Source organism: Rutidosis leptorrhynchoides, unplaced genomic scaffold, assembly GCF_046630445.1.
Source record: "Rutidosis leptorrhynchoides isolate AG116_Rl617_1_P2 unplaced genomic scaffold, CSIRO_AGI_Rlap_v1 contig182, whole genome shotgun sequence".
Lineage (NCBI taxonomy): Eukaryota > Viridiplantae > Streptophyta > Magnoliopsida > Asterales > Asteraceae > Rutidosis > Rutidosis leptorrhynchoides.
This window is the reverse complement of record NW_027266432.1, coordinates 12744-31246: the sequence shown is the minus strand read 5'-3', so window position 1 is coordinate 31246 and position 18503 is coordinate 12744. Positions and strand designations below refer to the sequence as shown.

General features: G+C 33.3%; 4 protein-coding genes across 4 annotated transcripts; all 4 read left to right on the top strand.

The window, feature by feature from the left end:
* Positions 1-1709: 1709 nt before the first annotated feature.
* LOC139881680 (uncharacterized) lies at positions 1710-4184 on the top strand. Its single transcript, XM_071866118.1, has 8 exons — positions 1710-1952; positions 2045-2169; positions 2262-2299; positions 2439-2549; positions 2638-2717; positions 2851-2887; positions 3639-3680; positions 4123-4184. The coding sequence occupies exons 1-8, from the start codon at positions 1710-1712 to the stop codon at positions 4182-4184; spliced, it is 738 nt and encodes a 245-aa protein (XP_071722219.1).
* Positions 4185-6246: 2062 nt separating this feature from the next.
* On the top strand, positions 6247-8512 carry LOC139881679 (uncharacterized). Its single transcript, XM_071866117.1, has 2 exons — positions 6247-7185; positions 8354-8512. Exons 1-2 carry the CDS (start codon positions 6247-6249, stop codon positions 8510-8512), a joined length of 1098 nt encoding a protein of 365 aa, XP_071722218.1.
* A 2167-nt stretch (positions 8513-10679) lies between these two features.
* On the top strand, positions 10680-11213 carry LOC139881678 (cell wall / vacuolar inhibitor of fructosidase 2-like). Its single transcript, XM_071866116.1, has one exon. It carries the CDS (start codon positions 10680-10682, stop codon positions 11211-11213), a length of 534 nt encoding a protein of 177 aa, XP_071722217.1.
* A 6540-nt stretch (positions 11214-17753) lies between these two features.
* On the top strand, positions 17754-18281 carry LOC139881677 (cell wall / vacuolar inhibitor of fructosidase 2-like). Its single transcript, XM_071866115.1, has one exon. It carries the CDS (start codon positions 17754-17756, stop codon positions 18279-18281), a length of 528 nt encoding a protein of 175 aa, XP_071722216.1.
* The last annotated feature ends 222 nt before the right edge of the window (positions 18282-18503 follow it).

The following is an 18503-nucleotide window of genomic DNA, read 5'->3' as shown; positions in this document are numbered from 1 at the left end:
AGGTGGTGTGGAGTTCTTAGTCAGGTTGTTTTTCTTAATTTTTACTCACCCTATTATTTATGTGCTTAATGATGTGATCAATGGTTCTCTTGTTCGATTGGTTCTTTATTGACAATTTCTTTGCAGCCGTGAAATTGTCGTTAATCTTATACTTAATCAATATAGTTGAATCTTATTTTCATGTCATTATGGTATGGGGTAGTAGGGTGTTTAACATTATTGATAGTTTTAGTTTATGGTTTTTACGATTTCAACATTATGTTGTAGTTTTCAAGTTGGTGTGGAACTTTTGGTACTTCTATGAAGATCGTTTTACGACTCTGTATTGTATGCATGCGTTCTATAGTTCATCCTTGTCTTTTCTTTCAATTTCTTATTCGGGCTTATTCGTATCTATTTGGGATTGTTATCTTCAGATTTGGACGTCATTTTCCCACACAAATATTCGAGCTAGATAGGGTTTAGTAAAGCTTGAGAAATCTTTCCAAGGACTAAACTCATTTTGCGCCATAGTTTGCATTGCTGGCGGAACGGCAGAATCCTCGATCTATCGATTTAGCGGCTATACTATTTATTTAACAAATTGGATTGATTGATACGAGTTGATTTTCTATTACGATAAATTGATGAAACAATTGCAGGTCCAATAGCTGCTTCAGTATCTTTACTTGAATATATTGTCCTGGTTTGGTTTCCCTTAAGTGCCTGTTGTACTTAACTATCATCCTATGTAATTTCATGTTTCATATCTATTTATACCAATGACATTACAAGTTATGCATAAAAATAAAATAAAAAATATGTCTTTTGAAATTGCATCTCTTGAATCCTAGTTCCCCCTCATTCTTGCACACCAAACACTCGCTCATACAATCTTTTAAGAGAAAATTATCGGAGACCATTGGCCGCTAATTTTGACACTTTCTTATATCTCAAGAGAAATATCACATTAACCCAATAAATTGTTGTTTGTCAAACTCAACTTGATTCGGATTCATCGACCTATCGAATTCCTTCAACATCATAAATGAGCCCCCAAAGCTCCAAGAACCATATGCAAATGCCTTATCATGGCCCTTCTTCTCCTCAAACGTAAAGATGAAGATACTCTCTCCAACCTCCCTTACATCCAAATTCTTCTTCATCCTTCACGACCTCATCATGGTAGATCTGATCAAAGCACTCGGGTTAAACTTAGACGAGAAAATCATTCCAATCGAGAACTTTTCTCGACTTCCTTCGCCTCCATATAAGATCCAACTCTATCTCCACTACCTACTTTAGAGATGGATAAACACTCTTCCAATCGACATCCATAGCACAAAAATTGAGACAAAAACGATGCCATGTACAATCTACAAGGGAGAAATTTAACTACTCCTTCATTAAATTTTTCAAATATAAACTGTATTATACACATTTCATTATATCATTGGTTGAAAAACACATCAACGATTTAAATGTATGACTATATACCAAAATTCAAACAATGGAATGAATTTTTTAAATTAAATATGGGGACGAAACATTTACTTTTGCTTAAAAATCTATTTTCCAAAAGAATTTTTATGTTTAAAAGTGTTATATGCATAAATAAAAAAGTAATTTAAAAAAAAACACTTTTTTTTTAAGATAAAAAAAAAAAACACTTGTAAAAGAAGAAAAAGAAAGTATTTGTAGTGTAGAAGGAAACTGGAGAAAGAAAGAAAATGGGAAGTAGAATGAGAGTGTTGCTGCAAACTAAATCATCATCCTCATCACTGCTATTCTTATTTCCTTCTTTCCGTATTTCAACCCTACAACACCTCAGATTCGCTTCTTCCCGCCCTAATTCCCACCTCCGTATGGCGGCGGCCAACTCCCCGCAACCTCCATCTTCCGCCTCCGTCGCCAACTCATCATCTTCTTCTTCCTCCGCTATCGATTTCCTGTCTTTATGTCACCGCCTCAAGGTCATTTTTCTTTATGGCTAGTTATGAATGTAATCGGAAATTATTATTGTTTTAGACGAATTGTTGAATTTGAGTAGTTGTTGGTTGATCAGACAACAAAGAGAGCTGGATGGGTAAAGAGGGATGTCAAAGGTCCAGAGTCGATAGCGGATCATATGTATCGAATGGGATTGATGGCTCTTATCATGAGTGATATCCCAGGCGTCGATCGAGACAAGTTTGATTTCCTTTCTTACAGATTCCCATACTTTATTCATTTACGCTACATATGCTTGCATTTGGTTAACTTGCGTGTTTCTGGTTCTTCAGGTGTGTGAAAATGGCAATTGTTCATGACATTGCTGAAGGTAAATTATTTCATCACACTGACAACGGATTCGATTGAATTAAGATTAGCTCCAAATTAATTCTTCGATTGAAAAGGTTCTGTTCTTGTTAGTATTGTTTGGATTAGAGTATTGACAGGTGTTATTCTTGCTTGATCAGCCATTGTTGGGGACATAACCCCCTCAGATGGGGTCCCAAAAGAAGAGAAGAGTCGAAGAGAGCGTGATGCATTAGATCAAATGTGCAAATTGCTGGGTGACGGGTCAAGAGGTAATCACATCTGTCCTGCCGTGCCTGCCTGCTCTTTTGTTATAGTTTTTCCGTTTGCGTAAGCAGGTTGCTTAATCGTGAATTACAGCCAAAGAGATAGCTGACTTATGGATGGAATATGAGGAAAATTCTTCACCAGAGGCCAAGGTTGTCAAGGATTTTGACAAGGTGTTTATTGTTTTGTTGACTTTAAAGTTGTTTATTGATCACCCCAAATTTGAAGGGAATGTTTAATGCTCTTTGAGGCAACTGAAATTTCCTCCCCATAAATAAACTGGTGTTGAATTTTGTTTCCATCTAGGTGGAGATGATACTTCAAGCCTTGGAGTATGAGACTGGTGAGCTTTCTCTTCATACAGTAGTTCTCTTCTCTACTGTTGTAAGGCTATACAGAATCCCCTCTAGGTTAGAATGTTTATATGAACCATGTGAGAAGAACAAATAAGAAGCTGTTTGTCACAGAAATAGTCTGTGATGGGTTCTGTGTTTTCCTGGTGAAGAGGAACCAATGTTTCTTTTGTTCTTATACAATTATGTACTCCTGCTGCAGAAGGAGGATGCACTTTGTTAGTGTGTGAGCGTTGCTCCCATTCTGATGCATGTAGCGATGTGTATTTTGTCCAAAAACACTGAGTAATAGGATATAAATAAATAGATAAATAAATAAATAAAATGAACTAGAAAGCATTGATGTGAGATGTTGTTGCTAAGATGCCGGACCAGATAATTCTTTAGGGATCACGTCTTCGCATGTCGGATTGTTCTCAGGAAGTTACAAAATACTATTAAAATATTAAAGTTGTGTTTAGAGATGGTTTGAGAAAGGATATTGCAATTTTTTCCAATTCATTGTACATCAGGTTTTCATGCACCTTGTGCCATCCCTGTAACCAGTCAAGCTTTAGTTACTAAAGTTATGCTCGTGTAATTTGCATTATGGTCCCAACATCGTGGCACTTTAACAAAATTGCCAGAGATATATGGGTTTTAGTTAGGTGCATTTGTTTTAAAAGTTACCCAGTATGACTTAATTTTATAGCGTAGTGCATTTTTTATTAATATCACCGTTGGAATTGTTTCACTATGCAGACCAAGGGAAGGATTTGGATGAGTTTTTCCAGTCTACAGCTGGTAAGGTTTTTTGTAATTGCTTTATAACATGTTCCAGTTTTACACTTTCCTTACGAGGTTTTCATTAATTTGATTCTGTCATTTGATGAATTGAGTTTACTAAATTTATATGGAACCGATTATTCTGTATTTATATTCATTCAGGTTTCTTAAAAACCTTACTTTTCATCTGTGCAGTTTATTACAATTTACATGAACTTAGTGAATTGCTGCATTTGTATGTATGTTTAAATCTTGTGATATTCTTTGTCAATTTCCTGATCGATTTAGATGGTAAAGTTTATAAACCGTGGATGGTAGTGCTTGAATGTGTTTAGTGCCTTGAGTGTATTTTTCCTCTAAATACTTTCTTAAACTTTTATTTCTACATGTATCACTACGTGGCATGCATTTCTCAATTAATTTAAGACAATGCTTATACTGCTCTTTAATTTGTATGTAGGGAAGTTCCAAACTGAACTGGGCAAATCCTGGGCAGCAGAAATAGTGAGACGAAGGAATTAGTTTAAAAGTGGAGAAAGATTTGAACGAAAGGCAGAGACTTGGACTGTGTGTACTCCTCACATAAGCTGCTGAATAAGGTTTTATTGACATTAGAGGTATGCCAGATTTTATTAGGGTTTTCAGGCCGTAATAGGTCTGTAGAATAGTTTTGCTTCCTTACAAATAGACTTGTCATTGCCAGATCTTATTAGGCTATTTGTTTTGTTGTAGGGTGTCAAAATTAATGCCAAAAGCATTTTGATTTGGTACTGATACTGAAAACTGAAAGGCATGCAGTTAGTATTTCGGTTTAATAATACTTTTAATAATCTAAATGACTAGTTTACTACTGTATGATGCTTGCATTTGATACTTTGTGAACCAATTAAGCCTTGTGGTTTCAGCTTATATCAAATATGTAGTGGACATTATAGTAGTAATGACTAAGTGAAGAATGTATGTTTTTTCAATTGAATTTTTTTTTTTCTCCTTTGTATTACTATGAGTTATAGTAATTGCTAGGAGCAATATTTATTAGGTGCAATTTTGCACTAATTGGGAAATCATTATTAGGAGTAACTATGGTCTTTGAGGCCACCAGAGAGACTTTGATTTTTAGCATCTAAATTTAAAATGTGTTAAATCGATGAAGCTAAGGACGATGGCGATGGCGTGATCGACACTCATTTGTTTTCCCTGTAAATGATCGTCTCTTGATACGAAATTCTTTGAATTTGTAGTTCTCTGTATCTGAAGGTTAATAGGTTGAGCACTCTTTAGCTCTCTTTGTAATTGGATAATAATAATTCCAGCATTAAACGGACAGCATTTTTGTTAACAAATTAAAAACAACTCATTCATAAAAAAAATAAATTAAAAACAACTCTGGATAGATTAGCAACACCTATTATATTAACACAGATGTTTTAATGCATTTTCTGTCTCTACGAATAAATGAATCGTCTAGATTCAAATTCTCAAGATCGGAATTGATTCAGAGTTTTTCCAGATGCTAAACGGAGCTTGGCGTCAAAAAGGTGCGAAAAATGTCTATGCTGTCTGTGATGACGACTCTCAATTAAGGTTTTCCGATTTGGTTTGGAGTATTGAATTTTCTCGTCAAAAAACTTACAGGGAGATTGAATTATCGCCCAGTACTATCTCTTACACTCGATGAATATTTATGATTCCACTTGATGTAATTTGGTCTAAACCGTTGAGCAATTGACTTGAAGAGAAAGGTAAACTCTAGCTTCCAATCTCCTCACAATAGAAATATCCTTGGGGAGAAATCAGGCCAGGCTTATTTTGCTCATTTAGTACTGAACAAATTTATCTGAGAACTCTATGCCGGAAAACATTGCACATAGACTGATTGTGGCAGCTGACAGAACCAGAAATGGAACTCCGTGATAAGCCATTCTCCTACCAACCCCAGCCCCTCAGTCGGAATAGACATCATTTCCATGTGAACGACCAAGCAGTCCCCGTCAATTCCATAGCACGCACAACGAAGATTGGCTACGGTATTGACGCTGTTCACTTGGAAGAAATTACTAAACTCATTCCGACTAATTCGCGTGCTGATTCCTCGCATCAATACAGTCGAGAATCATAGCTTTCATTCTGTCCCCATCGCAATTTGACCCATCCAGTATTGTCAGCTCCGACAAATCTCGATAGGATAGTCATTGGCAATTGTTGTATGAAGATTTTTATCATAAGTCAATCCACCACAACCCATATAGAAATGCGAAAAGAAAATGAGTTGCGTTGAATTTCAACTCATAAGAATTCATTCGAGGTATAGGAAAAAAAAACTATGTACACGAAGTTCGACATATTTATCTAGTTCATTCCGGTCCATAGTAACACATCATATATACTACTTATGAAATGTAAGGGGTAAAAGTAGAGTCTGCTAAAATTGAGAGGGGTTATCCATCAAAAAACAAGAAATTGAAAGGGGTTTTGTAATTTACCCAAGTTTATACTGTATTATTTTATCAGGCGCGGAAAGAGAAAATAAAATCGATTTTACACTACTATAGAATAGAGGTTTTCTTCTCCGACCTAATAAACAATGGAATCTTTGCTCTCCAGCTACGCTTCCTCCGACGAAGACGACGACGATCACCACCCTCGGCAACAACAATCACCATCTCCACAACGTCAATTTACAGCTTCTTCTAAGGTTTCGTCCCTCTTCTCTTCTCTCCCTCGGCCCAAAACTGCAATCATCGATGATAAAGATTCAACAAAACCAACATCTATTCTCTCTTCTATCCCTCAACCCGAATCTCAATCGGTCTCCAAACCCAAAAGGGTTGTTCAATTCACACCCCCAATTCTCGTCCCTGCTAACAAACCAGCTGATTTCGAAGACGACGAAGACGAAAAACAAGAACTTGAGAGGAAGAAGCGAAGAGATGCCGAGTTTCTAGCACAACCTCCTTCCGTCATGTCCTTCCTATCCAGCATTCCTGCGCCCCGAAATTCGTCCACTCTGGGTGTTAAGCCGGCGTTGGGATCGGGCCGGAGATCGGTAATTGAGACGGAACCGTCTGCGCTGTCAAATCCAGTTGAGTCAGAACCGATCAATACTAATAATAATAAGATTGCGAATGATTCTGTAAACTACGATACTAGTTATACAAATTATGCTAATGAACAATATGCTGCAAAAGAGTCGGTAGCCACAGAAGAAGGGGCTTATGTAGATTATGCTAGCTATCAAGCTTATGATCAAAATGTGAGTGGCGGTGATGATGCTTCGAATTATAATCAGAGTTATCATCATGAGAGCTTTAATGCGGGCTATGCTCATTATGATGGGAATACTTGGGGTGGTGGATCGGCTGGAGTAATTGATAGTGCTATGAGAGGGAATGGGAAAAGGGGTAGGAATGAGATTCCGGATAATGTAAACATAGTTGAGGTTCGGCAGGATGAATTGATGAAGAACCGTCCTCGGGAAGATCAGTCCAAGACAACTGGAATAGCATTTGGCCCTTCTTATCAGGTACTATGTCATAATGTCATTAAGCCTCTTTAACTTCTTTGTATTACAGCCTTTACCTTGCATTTAACCATTATTCACAAATTGTTTGTTCTTCCTTGGATGTCGGTAAGTAAGCCATATGGTCAGCATCTTATACCAAGTAGTTTGTTTGCTTTTTTGGGCTTGAAGTATTTAATGTCAACCCCTCTCTAACTTGGCACAACTGAATGATCTTAACTGTGAAAGTACTGAACAATCATATGTCCATTTATATGCTCCTAGCAGCTAGCACTATTGAGTACTCCAAAATTCCTATTTGCGTCTCAGTGATGTTCTTCTTCTAATCTATTATCAAGGATAAGGCTTCAAATAAAAGTACTAGAATTTGTACCTCACTAGCAGTCGGATATAGGACCCAATCCCACAGCTCCTAATAGGACTTATCAAGCATTCCTAATTCCTTATCACACTAGTATCCTATTATAACTCGACAAATGCTCAAACAGAGCACATTACTTTTTAATAGAAATTTAAATTGTAGTCGATTTTTCCTAAAGCGAGTTCCATCGAATGGGGAGAGAAGGCTTGTGATAATGCAGCTACTATTTTACTTTTTGCCCACCTTTAGCAGAAGGAAGGAAAAAGATATCCTGAATGAGTCCCTGACAAGCTTGAGACCTAATTAATAGGATAAGTTTAACCTTCTCTTAGCACCAGCGGATTTTGGTCCCTCAAGGTCAAGGCAAATTGATAGAAACTGTTAGTTTGCTGTGGGCTGTCAAACTTTACTACTACTTTTGTAGCGGATGATTTTTCTTTTCTTTCTAATCAGGTTGATTCATAGTTTAAGTGGGCGTATATGGGTTTAAGTAAGCGTAAATGTAATTAAGTTAGTTGTCATCTATCCATTATGCGGCCTTAAGGTTGGTTGACCATGCATTGTTAGAAGTTCATGTTTTGTCATTGCTTTTGCATGGAAATGCAAGTGTCAACATTAGTATCTGATGCTTTTTCATGTCATATGTTTTCCCATGCTCATTAAAAATTGCGATGAGTGTTATTGCCTGCTTGCTGTACATTTTTGGTTTAAGGTTATTTTTTATCTCGACAATCCGATGATACATATTTGTTTATACGGAGTATCTGGTTTGTATTTATTTGGGTTCTCTTTCTTTCTTTCTTTCTGTAGCCTGTTTCCTCAAAGGGAAAGCCGTCTAAACTTCACAAGAGGAAGCATCAAATCGGTACTTTATACCATGACATGAAGGCAAAGGAGATGGAATTGACTGAACGACGTGCCAAAGGCTTCTTGACTAAAGCTCAAACACAAGGAAAATATGGATGGTGATTTCCGATGATTTTGCTTCGTATTTCTACTTTGAAAGTTTTGTACAATTTTTAATTAATACCTAGCACATTTGTTTTTGTTTTTTATTTTTATTTTTTATGTTAGTACACATAATATGAATGAAAAATATTATCCACTGGTCAACGTGGAGTGGAAGAATTGTTAATGTGTCTTGTGAGAATTTATCATTCTTGAGCTACATATGTTGTGATGAATTTCATGATGCCTCGTTCCATGTGTTGCTGACCAAACTGGCTAGTTAGTTGTCCGCTTGAAGAACGGACATGTCACGATCATGATGTTCTGGTCAAATTGAAAAACTAGTCTTATGTTAGGGGGGTAGTATGATAAATTTCTTTCTTATGAAACATAAAATTGAGATGATAGTAAAACTCTGATTGCCAGTTCATCAAACATATATTATAAACGTAACATTAGCCATAGTCATAATCCTACGATTGCTTTGGGCAACAGGTAATTAAGCATTATTTCATAATTCATCATCCAACGCCCAATTTGAATGAAGTTGTTGATTGCTTCTATTCTAGCTAGGGTTTGAGTTAGGTGGGGACTTGGCACTTAGGGCTATTTTCATCTTTCAAGTAAATCCGTTACGTAAATGATGTAAAATGCAACTCCGTAAGTAATGTACCCAACAACGTTCACGTTAGCTATTTTTGCAACTAACAGTTTAGCTTGTACTCCCTACATTCCATATTATTTGTCTAAAAACAGCATTTAATATAAATCAAGACATTAAATAAATATGTATGTTTTGACTAATTTGGGTATCTAAAGTGTTTAGAACTTAGAAATCTAATTTGGGTAATCGGAAATGTAATGCTCACTCAACTAATGCAATCATGGCTTTTGAAACTGAGAAAATAAGATGAAAATGACGATTTCAATACTTCATACCATTCTAAATAAAAGAGACGATTACAAGCCTTTATATAGGCGTCCAAATTTTTACCCTAAACTGACATGGAAAATGAATTACAAGCTAGATTTTCTGCAAAACCATAAAATCAAAATCAGAAAGCGAAAAACTTAGAAATGGTTTACTTTTTACACGATCTCTTCTTCGAATCTTCTCGTGACCTCAGCTTGTATTTTTACCTTAGAATAATTCACAACACGTTTACGAGTCGGTAACGCTGTATTAGAAGCAAAAATTACAGCAGAATCATCGTCTTCTCCAAATCGATAAAAGCACAATTTTTGTTGACTTTTTGCTTGACTTCTGTTCTAGGCTTGATCAATCACACAACAACATTTGATTATCTTCAACATACTTCTACTAAGTTGAACAAAGCTTAACTTGACAAAAAAAACCTTCTAAAAATGATTTTGATGCAAACTTGACTAAATCGGAAAAAATAGAGCAACCCGCCAATGTGATCTTCAAACAAGTTTTAGAATTCCAAGTTTAACATTCAAACATCATCAATGAACATTCCCTTAACGATTTCGGATCAACAAAACCAGTTGCAACAACTTGTAATGAAAATCTCCAATTCCAGTTCATAGTTACCAATTCGAGCACACATTATAGATTCCAGACCATGTCAGACCAAATTAAGCTTACAAATTGCTTCATAGCAACTAAAACGAACCTACCCATATTGCCAATTTAAGTAATCTTAATCATTACTGTGGAAATTGAAATTCAGACATGAACAATAAAGATAGAACCCTAACCAAATTGGGTTTTTTCCGAATGGCTAATTTGCGAGGAAATTGAGGGTATGTCGTTGCTCCCGACACTTCTCTGAGTCTGTTCCACAGTTGCCTGACCTTCGCAAATTCGCCGGTGGAGTGCCGTCTTTGTTTTCTCCAAGGTCCCTGATGTTTTTACGATGTGCAGTTTCGTCCTTTCTACAGAATCCATTTTCTTCTTCCCTGTTCAGCTTTCCAATGCATTGTTTTGATTCTTCCACCTTCAAAATCTTCAAAATCTGCTTCAAGATCATCTTCAAGATCAGATTAGTCGAGATCATCTTCCTTTTTATAGCTTTCTTCTTCTTCAAGTTTTGTTTCTTCTTCTACAAATCATTGTTGTCTTTTGCTTTCTTCTTCTTTTTCTTTGTTGCAGCTAGGTTTCCTTCAACAATTTCAAATTCCTCCAGATGATCTAATCCAACACATACATCACAATATCCAAACCATGTCCATGGCAATTCTTAAACCTAATTATAACATCCTTCTTCTACCATTACTACTGATCACTCTCCTATTTCTTATCCCAATTTTAGGTAATCCCCAAACAGATGAGCTTATCAATAAAATTTGTCGTAGCACCGAAGATTACGAATTTTGCTACAAAATATTTCACGAGAACATGAAGTCGCCATCAACACACATTGTTGGTCTTGCTCGGATAACAATAGATGAAGCCACGAATAACGCAAGCAACAACTTGTATTTTGTTGGCAAGCTCGTTCGACAGGAAAAAGACGAGAAGAAATGGTACCTTCTAATGCAATGTATATATGGATATGATCAGGCACTAGGAACATTCCAATTAGCCTCTGATTATCTGAATCGAAGAGATTTTAAGCAAACGTTGAGCGCTTTTTGGAACGCTCCTTTCCAATTGAGAAATTATACGTCCTTATTCTCAATGACTCCTATTGGTGCTAGGAACGAACAGATGAGGAAGCTTATGGGTATGGCTATTCTCACCGGTCTTAATTTCTAAATTATGTATCGTTAAACTTTTATCTGCCATTGTTTCACAAGGCAGTATATATACTTGGCTACCCATGCTTTTTGTTGAAATATGAATGCCATCAAAATTTAATAAAACATGGAAAATTATTGGTTCGCCTTTATATACATATAATATTTTTCTCCTTTTCTTTTATTAATAATGATTTCCGTAGTTTGTTATAAAATGATATTCCTTGTGTATTTTCTTTCATGATGTTTTGATTTTTTTGACATGTTATAATTAATCAAGTGTATTGAGAACATTATTGTTAAAGAAATATTTTTTAAATTAAATATGATGTTTTGCTTAGTTTAAAAAAATTTTAAAAAATATTTATATGAAAAAATCAAAGACTCCTCCTATTGATGCTAGGAACGAACAGATGAGGAAGCTTATGGGCATGACTATTCTCATTGTTTTTAATTTCTAAATTATGTATCGTTAAGCATTTATTTGCCATTGTTTCACAAGGCAGTATATTTACTTGGCTAGCCATGCTTTTTTGTTGAAATATGAATGCCATCAAATGTTAATAAAACATGGAAAATTATTGGTTGCCTTTATATATATCTTTAATTTCCCCCCTTTTCTTGTATTAATAAGATTTCTGTAGTTTATTATAAAATGATTTTATAATACAAGATGATCTTTTAAAGAATGTGCAAATGAAGAATATTTATACCATATTTTATACCGTTGATTCATTAAAGACAGTACTTCCATCCCCTCTGATCAGTCACGTTTTTTTTCAGTCTCAAAATAAGTATTTTAGCCAAAAAAGAAATTATATATTAGCTTAATTAATCATAAAAAATATTATTTCAGTCTGTTAATACATGATTTTTGAATTCTTTTAAATACATTCAATAAAATATATATATTTATCAATATTAACTAAATATATATTTTTTTAAATGTATACAAAAAATTAAAAAAATATGAATTAGCAGGTGGTGGTAATATGTAATATTCATTCTTGAACACAATCTTCCGGAAACACAAACCATAAATTTTGAGCTGAAGTTAATCGACTGCACTTTGTTTTGCGTTGTTGTGGAAAAAAAAGAAGATATTCTATAATCGTTGATATGTATTTTAATAAAGGAATGATATTCTTTTTGAGATTAGAAATGATATTTTTAACTTATTATCTTTTTTGAAGTCAAAAAATAAATAAAAATAAATTAATTACTTTATACCGAGTCAAATAACTTTTTTTTTTTTTTTTTTAATTAATGGCAACAAAATTTAAACGAACAAAGTCAACAAAATTGATAAATTTGAGTCAAAACTTGATGGACTAGATCAAAACTCGAATAACACGGTCAACTTGATTGATCTTAATCGAATTTAATCATGGATCGACCTAAACTTCCAAATATATATATATATATATATAATATTATAGAAGGAAGAAAAAAAAAGGGTTGACGATAAAAAAAAGTCTAATAGATAGATCCAAATCTCTCAGATTGGGATTCATATTATTCGGTTGAATTCGATTAATACTCCCTCCGTACAATACTTACAATTTTGATTTTTTTTTAAATATCATAAAGAAAGTGTATTTTTTATTAAAATATTTTTATTAAACGTAAATAATTAAAATATTTTTAAACAACAACTACATAAAACACAATAATAATGATGGTTGGTGTTGGCTGTGGCCAGTTAATGTCGGTTGATGATTGTGAGAGCTTGATATGTAAAGAATAAATTTTGTGTATAAAATAGGAAAATATAGTTCTCATCATGTTATTTTTATTATCGAATTAAAATTACATGTGATAATCTTCATTTTAATTATATTTATTTTAAATATTAATTTAACTTTTAAACTTTAAGTTAAACCATAATTCTAAGCACTAATATTGTACAACAAACTAAATAAATATATATATGTATTAATTTTATTTACAACATCTTATTTATATATATATATTTTATTATCATAAATTTTTTAATATATAATTAAATAATTATTATGCATAATAATTATTCAACGGCCGGATCCAATGGTTAATATATAACATAGGCATAATCCTAAAATCACTTAGGGCAACATATGGTAATGTCATTCACATAATGTAATGTGATCAAAGTCCAACTTCAATGAACGAGGCTACGTATTACTGTTGTTGTTGATTACACTAGTATGAGGTCATGTATGTTAGACGGAAATATAACTATATAATTTAGTTAAAAAAATGAATTAAAAATTTAATTCTAAAATAATATATGATTTATTTATATGGATGTTTATTTCAATTAGTAAGAATGAGTATAAGAAAATAGGACATGAAAAGATTTTGATAAATAGATTAGGAAACAATAGTGCATCATAATTTAATTAGAAATATTTTTTGATAAATAAATTTATGTATCAAATTTTAATTCGTCAATAAAAAAAATTTGTCGAATTTTGAATCGATAATAAAATTTATTTAACTAGATATATTGTTTAAAATAAAAATTCTTATATATATATATTTAAGAATGTTATATTATATATGAGCTAGAATTATATTTTAAAATCATGTTAAACAAAAATGTAACTCAGAATATTAAAGATTAAAAAGCTCGGACTATAGAAATATTATAGCTATATATTTATATATATATTATTTTAATTAGAAATAATGAGATCATGAAAATAGAATATATTGAGATTTTGATTATGAATAAGAGTGTAATTAATTGGAAAGTTCGAAAAAAAATTGTGTATTGTACTTGTTTATGAATATGTTTTTAAATAATAAATAGAAAAAATTATGTGTCAAATTTTAATTCATCAATAAAAATCTACGTGTCTGATTTCGACTCGACAACAAAATCTAAAATTAGAACAAATCTAAAATTGGAACAAATCAAAAAGTTGTTCATATTGTCTATAAAAACTAGTCATTAGACCCGTCCATTAGACTGATTTATTATGCATTAATACTATATGGGATTAGTTATTATAATCGTTTTAGCTTATAAAGGAGAGACCAACACAAAGTGTTCTCTCAATGCGTGACACGCGTTTGTTACACATAAAAACACGTAAGCTTTTTCCCAAAATATCCCTCACATGTCCATATTTTAAAGGCATTTTTGTCATTTTGCCACAGCAAGTGGACTACATTCTAGAGAGTTAAGTATTTTGTTCCGCGAATAACACTACAGATAGTGAGTAGGCATTTATTATGCCCTTGTTCCTAAAATAACAACAAAATAAAATTTATTTATACCTGACAATAATATTACCTTAATTCCTAAAATCTCAATTATATTTTATAGTCGATCTACTTACTTTTATGGCGGTGGTTTTGCCATTTTAAAGGATATTAATAATATACTAGTAACTATGGTCTTTGAGTTCACCAGAGAGGCTTTGATTTTTAGCATCTAAATTTAAAATGTGTTAGACCGATGAAGCTAAGGACGATGGCGTGATCGACACTCATTTGTTTTCCCAGTATATGATAGTCTCTTGATATGAAATTCTTTGAATTTGTAATTCTCTGTATCTGAAGGTTAATAGGTTGAGCACTCTTCATCTCTCTTGTAATCGGATAATAATAATTCGAGCATTAAACGGACAGCATTTTTGTTAACAAATTAAAAACAACACTGTATAGATTAGAAACACCTATTATATTAACACAGATGTTTTAATGCATTTTCTGTCTCTACGAATAAATGAATCGTATAGATCCAAACTCTCAAGATCGGGATTGATTCAGTCTTTCCAGATGCTAAACTGAGCTTGGCGTCAAAAAGGTGCGAAAAATGTCTATGCCTTCTGTGATGACGACTCTCAATTAAGTTTTTCAGATTTGGTTCGGAGTATTGAATTTTCTCGTCAAAAAACTTACACGGAGATTGAATTTTCTCAATTAAGTTTTTCCGACTAATGCTCATACAGAGCACATTACTTTTTAATAGAAATTTAAATTGTAGTCGATTTTTCCTAAAGCGAGTGCCATCGAATGGGGAGAGAAGGATCCTGATCATCGCAACTACTATTTTACTTTTTGCCCAACTTTAGCAGAAGGGAGGAAAAAGATATCCTGAAGGAGTCCCTGACAAGCTTGAGACTTAATTAATAGGATAACTGGATAAGTTCAACCTTCTCTAAGCACCAGCGGATTTTGGTCCCTCAAGGTTAAGGCACATTGATAGAAATTGTTAGTTTGCTGTGGGCTGTCAAACTTTACTACTACTTTTCTAGCGGATGATTTCTCTTTTCTTTCTAATCGGGTTGATTCATAGTTTAAGTGGGCGTATATGGGTTTAAGTAAGCGTAAATGTAATTAAGTTGTCATCTATCCATTATGCGGCCTTAAGGTTGGTTGACCATGCATTGTTAGAAGTTCATGTTTTGTCATTGCTTTTGCATGGAAATGCAAGTGTCAACATTAGTATCTGATGCTTTTTCATGTCATATGTTTTCCCATGCTCATTAAAAATCGTGATGAGTGTTATAGCCTGCTTGCTGTACATTTTTTGTTTGAGGTTATTTTTTATCTCGACAATCCCTTTATACATATTTGTTTTATATCTGGTTTGTTTTATTCAGGTTTTCTTTCTTTCTGTAGCCTGTTTCTTCGAAGGGAAAGCCGTCTAAACTTCACAAGAGGAAGCATCAAATCGGTACTTTATACCATGACATGAAGGCAAAGGAGATGGAATTGACTGAACGACGTGCCCAAGGCATCTTGACTAAAGCTCAAACACAAGGAAAATATGGATGGTTATTTCAGATGATTTTTCTTCGTATTTCTACTTCTTTGAAAGTCTGTACAATGTTTAATTATACCATGCACATTTGTTTCTTTTTTATGTGAGTACACATAATATGAATGAAAATCATGGGGTACAATTATTATCCACTGGTCAATGTGGAGTGGAAGAATTGTTAATGTGTCTTGTGAGAATTTATGCTTTTTGATCTAAATATGTTGTAATGAATTTCATGATGCCTTGCTCCATATGTTGGTGGCTGACCAAACTGGCTAGTTAATTACCCACTTGAAGAGCGGCCATGTCGCTGAGCGATCGTGGTGTTCTGGTCAAATTGAGAAACTTGTCTTTGGCGTCGATGTTATGTTAAAGGGGGTAGTATGATAAGTTTCTTTCGGATGGAAATGAGGCATTCCGAGAAGAAATTATTCTTATGAAACATAAAATTGAGATGATAGTAAAACTCTGATTGCCAGTTCATCAAACATATATTATAAATGTAACATTAGCCGTAGTCATAATCCTAAGATTGCTTTGGGCAACAGGTAATTAAGCAGTATTTCATAATTCATCATCCAACGCCCCTGATTCAAATAACGTAATTTGATAGAGACCAACTTGAATGAAGTTGTTGATTGCATTCTAGCTAGGGTTTGAGTTAGTTGGGGGCTTGGTACTTGGGGCTATTTATTATTATTTCTTTTATAAATTTAGACTACACAAAGGTAGTTTTTCTCAACCTATATAATTTTAAGAATTGCGTTTATAAAAAATCGACCATCAATTTTCGGGATGAAAGTTTTCGAATAACCACTCCTGATTCACATGAGGCTATTTTCTAACTTTTAAATAAATCCGTTAATCATTCCCCAAAAGATGAGGAAAAAAAAATTAACGACAAATTTAAGTTTTGAAAATCGGAAAAGTTACATAAATGATGTAAATGCAACGCCATAATTAATGTACCCAACAACGTTCACGTTAGCTATTTTTGCAAATAACAGTTTAGCTTGTAAATATGTATTAATATAAGACCAGTTCATCATCAAGATCATCAATGCAACACGAAACTTAATTTACTCGCTCTACCATGAAAATGTGGACTCAATTTGACAAATATATAACAAATCAAAGGAGAATTTGTTATGTTGTTCGTAGAGTTACATTAATAAAATCTCTAGCGAACAAAAAAATTTCAGATTTTGCTGCTATATATATAGTTTTATTTGTTTCTGATTTCATTCTAAAATAAAAATTATCTCATTTATATCCGACTTATGTAGAGTTGACTGGGAGTAATATAATCTTTAAGATAAATTAAAACTTTTAGAAAGTATGATGTGTAGCATTATCCCAACTTCGTATTTTTTTTTTTAAAGTAGATCATTATCCCAACATTTTGTTTTTTCTGAGGTTAATCATTATCTTCAAATCATATATATGGTCAGCATGAATTCCATTACAGATTTTCTTACTTAAAAATTACAGATTTTCTGGTAAATCTTTTTTAAACAAGAAGTAACTGCATATTTAGTAAAAAAGAGTAACCCCATACCTCTAATTACATATACACATCAAACAATACCATATATGTAATTCATTACATATATATATATATATAATTCTTAGGCTGAAAGTAAAAAAGAATCTCATTATTAATATTTTCTTTAAAAATAAATAAAAATCAAAGGAAATTTGTGTATATAAGTTACATAACATATGCAGGTCATCACATAAAAGAATTCAAGGTTTCTGATCTAAATTAAAATCAACATGCATCACAATATCCAAACCATATCCATGGCAATTCTTAAACCTAATTATAACATCCTTCTTCTACCATTACTACTGATCACTCTCCTATTTCTTATCCCAGTTTTAGGCGATCCCCAAACAGATGAGCTTATCAATAAAATTTGTCGTAGCACCGAAGATTACGGATTTTGCTACAAAGTATTTCACGAGAACATGAAGTCGCCATCAACAGATATTGTCGGTCTTGCTCGGATAACAATAGATCAAGCCAAGAATAACGCAAGCGACAACTTGAATTTTGTAGGTACGCTCGCTCGACGAGAACCAGACGACAAGCAACATTACCTTCTAATGCAATGTGTATATGGATATTTTCAGACACTAGGAACGTTCCAATTAGCCTCTATTTATCTGAATCGAAGAGATTTTGAGAAAACGTTGAGCGCTTTTTGGAACGCTCCTTTCCAATTGAGAAATTGTATGTCCTTATTCTCAATGACTCTTATTGGTGCTAGGAACGAACAGATGAGGAAGCTTATGGGTATGGCTATTCTCACCGGTCTTAATTTCTAAATTATGTATCGTTAAACTTTTATCTGCCATTGTTTCACAAGGCAGTATATATACTTGGCTACCCATGTTTTTTGTTGAAATATGAATGCCATCAAAATTTAATAAAACATGGAAAATTATTGGTTCGCCTTTATATACATATAATATTTTTCTCCTTTTCTTTTATTAATAATGATTTCTGTAGTTTTTATAAAATGATATTTTCTGTGTATTTTCTTTCAT